Raw genomic sequence first — 1,706 nt, forward strand, 5'->3', positions numbered from 1 at the left:
TCCACTCCTGTAGAGACAGCAGAATGCCTGAACCACAAATATACGCAGGTATACGTTGTCCTGAAGCCACCCCACGGACTGACATTGTTCGCCGTCCAGAAAGAAGAGACACAACGCAAGGATGCCATCTCAGGAGGGACCCCCCCGCAGGAGTTTGGGGAACCGATGGTTCAGCCGATATGAGTGCGTGTCAAACAGAAGCATGCAGCAGTGATGATTGGTGGCAGAGCTCCCCGCGGGCTAGCCCGACTCTTTTTCCAAGAGGAACCTGCACGCCTCAGGGAGGCCATCTCAGGAAGGAAGAAACCTCTCCGCAGACTGCCGAAGCCCACCAAAGCCCGCCATGTACGAGCGGCATGCGTCGCTCTCCGCTTGAATCCCCCATCGAAAACGGAGTTCCACCTAGCTTCCGTAAGGTCTTCAACGATCGTTATTTTAGTGGAGAAAGTATCCCGAAGATAGACATCAACAGTGCCCTTGACATTCTGTGGAATGAAGGAGAGATTGATGGCCGGCAACTTTTCCGTGGTTACGACAAACTCACAATCAGAGGCTTGTTGCCACAGCAGCATCATCAATCGATACAAGGTGGACCCCAAGAGGGCGATAGAACTAATGTATTGGAAGCAGATCGCAATGCTGCCAACACAGGCTGGACCGCGGAAGCCGCCAGCCCCTTCAATGATCAGGAAAGCACTTTTACGATTGCATCGCCGACGGATCCTGTATACACGTCGCCGAAATATGGAGCACCCCAACGCCCTCTGCACCTTCGGGAAGCACGAGAAACCCCAGTAGCAACAGTCTCAGGCGGCATGATCAGCCAACCAACTAATCCCGAAAATGATACTATGGAGGTACGCCATTCGCAATCAACGCCGCGGCATGCTAAACACGTTGTCGGCGCGCACTGAAGGACCATCAAATCCGTGCATGTACTATGCATGGGCGTTTGTCTATTGATGTTATGCCTCACGTTTCGGCGCTGAACTCTGTCCGCACCACTGACGAAAGAGACACGCCTACTCGCACCTAGTACAAGTTCATCTTTGTGTCTGGTTTGTCTCTGGTCTGTGCAGGGTGCGCAAACGCCTTGTGAGAGCGACGATGCGCCGTGGAGCGGGATGAAAAAGTGGCTAAGGGACAGGGCCTCACGAGCACCGCCCACTGACGAGACACCAGATAATCAGGACACCCACGAAGCACGCACGCTGAAGAAAATGCAAGAGTTGCTGTGTCAAGCTCTGAGGTTCCAGTAGGTTTGGCTAGCTTTCCCCTTCTCCACTTTGCCCCACAGAGTGGAGCCCTTCCCAATCAGCTACCACCGGCTGCCAGTTTGCTTCGAGCTATAGCAGTATTTTCAGATATGAACAACTAACCCCTTTCTTCCTGTACTCGAGTCATAGCATTTGTGTTGTACCTGTGCTCCGCTTTTCGTCTCAGACCCCTCTGGAAGTGAAGATGCCCCTTATAGTACAGCCCAACGAAATATTATGTAACGAGCCAGAAGATGATTGCATAGCAACTGTTGACGTGGCTATACTAATCTAATCGCCTAGTCACGCTAGGTCACCTCTACTTTCAGAGCTGGTGACCAGGAGATCGCTGCATTGCACGTCTCTGGAGCAGCACTGTCTTCCTCAGCTGCTGCTTCATTTTTGCACTGTTTTACATGGCGGGTGCTTTGGCACACGCCTTCTGCTAAT

General features: G+C 52.5%; 1 protein-coding gene across 1 annotated transcript; it reads left to right on the forward strand.

The window, feature by feature from the left end:
* Nucleotides 1-179: 179 nt before the first annotated feature.
* Nucleotides 180-1,259, forward strand: EMH_0096020 (uncharacterized protein; the record flags this gene model as incomplete). Its single annotated transcript, XM_038023218.1, has 2 exons — nt 180-857; nt 1,080-1,259. 2 exons carry the CDS (start codon nt 180-182, stop codon nt 1,257-1,259), a joined length of 858 nt encoding a protein of 285 aa, XP_037879072.1.
* Nucleotides 1,260-1,706: the final 447 nt, after the last annotated feature.

This window comes from Eimeria mitis, genomic scaffold, assembly GCF_000499745.2.
Source record: "Eimeria mitis Houghton genomic scaffold, Emh_scaff8849, whole genome shotgun sequence".
NCBI lineage: Eukaryota > Apicomplexa > Conoidasida > Eucoccidiorida > Eimeriidae > Eimeria > Eimeria mitis.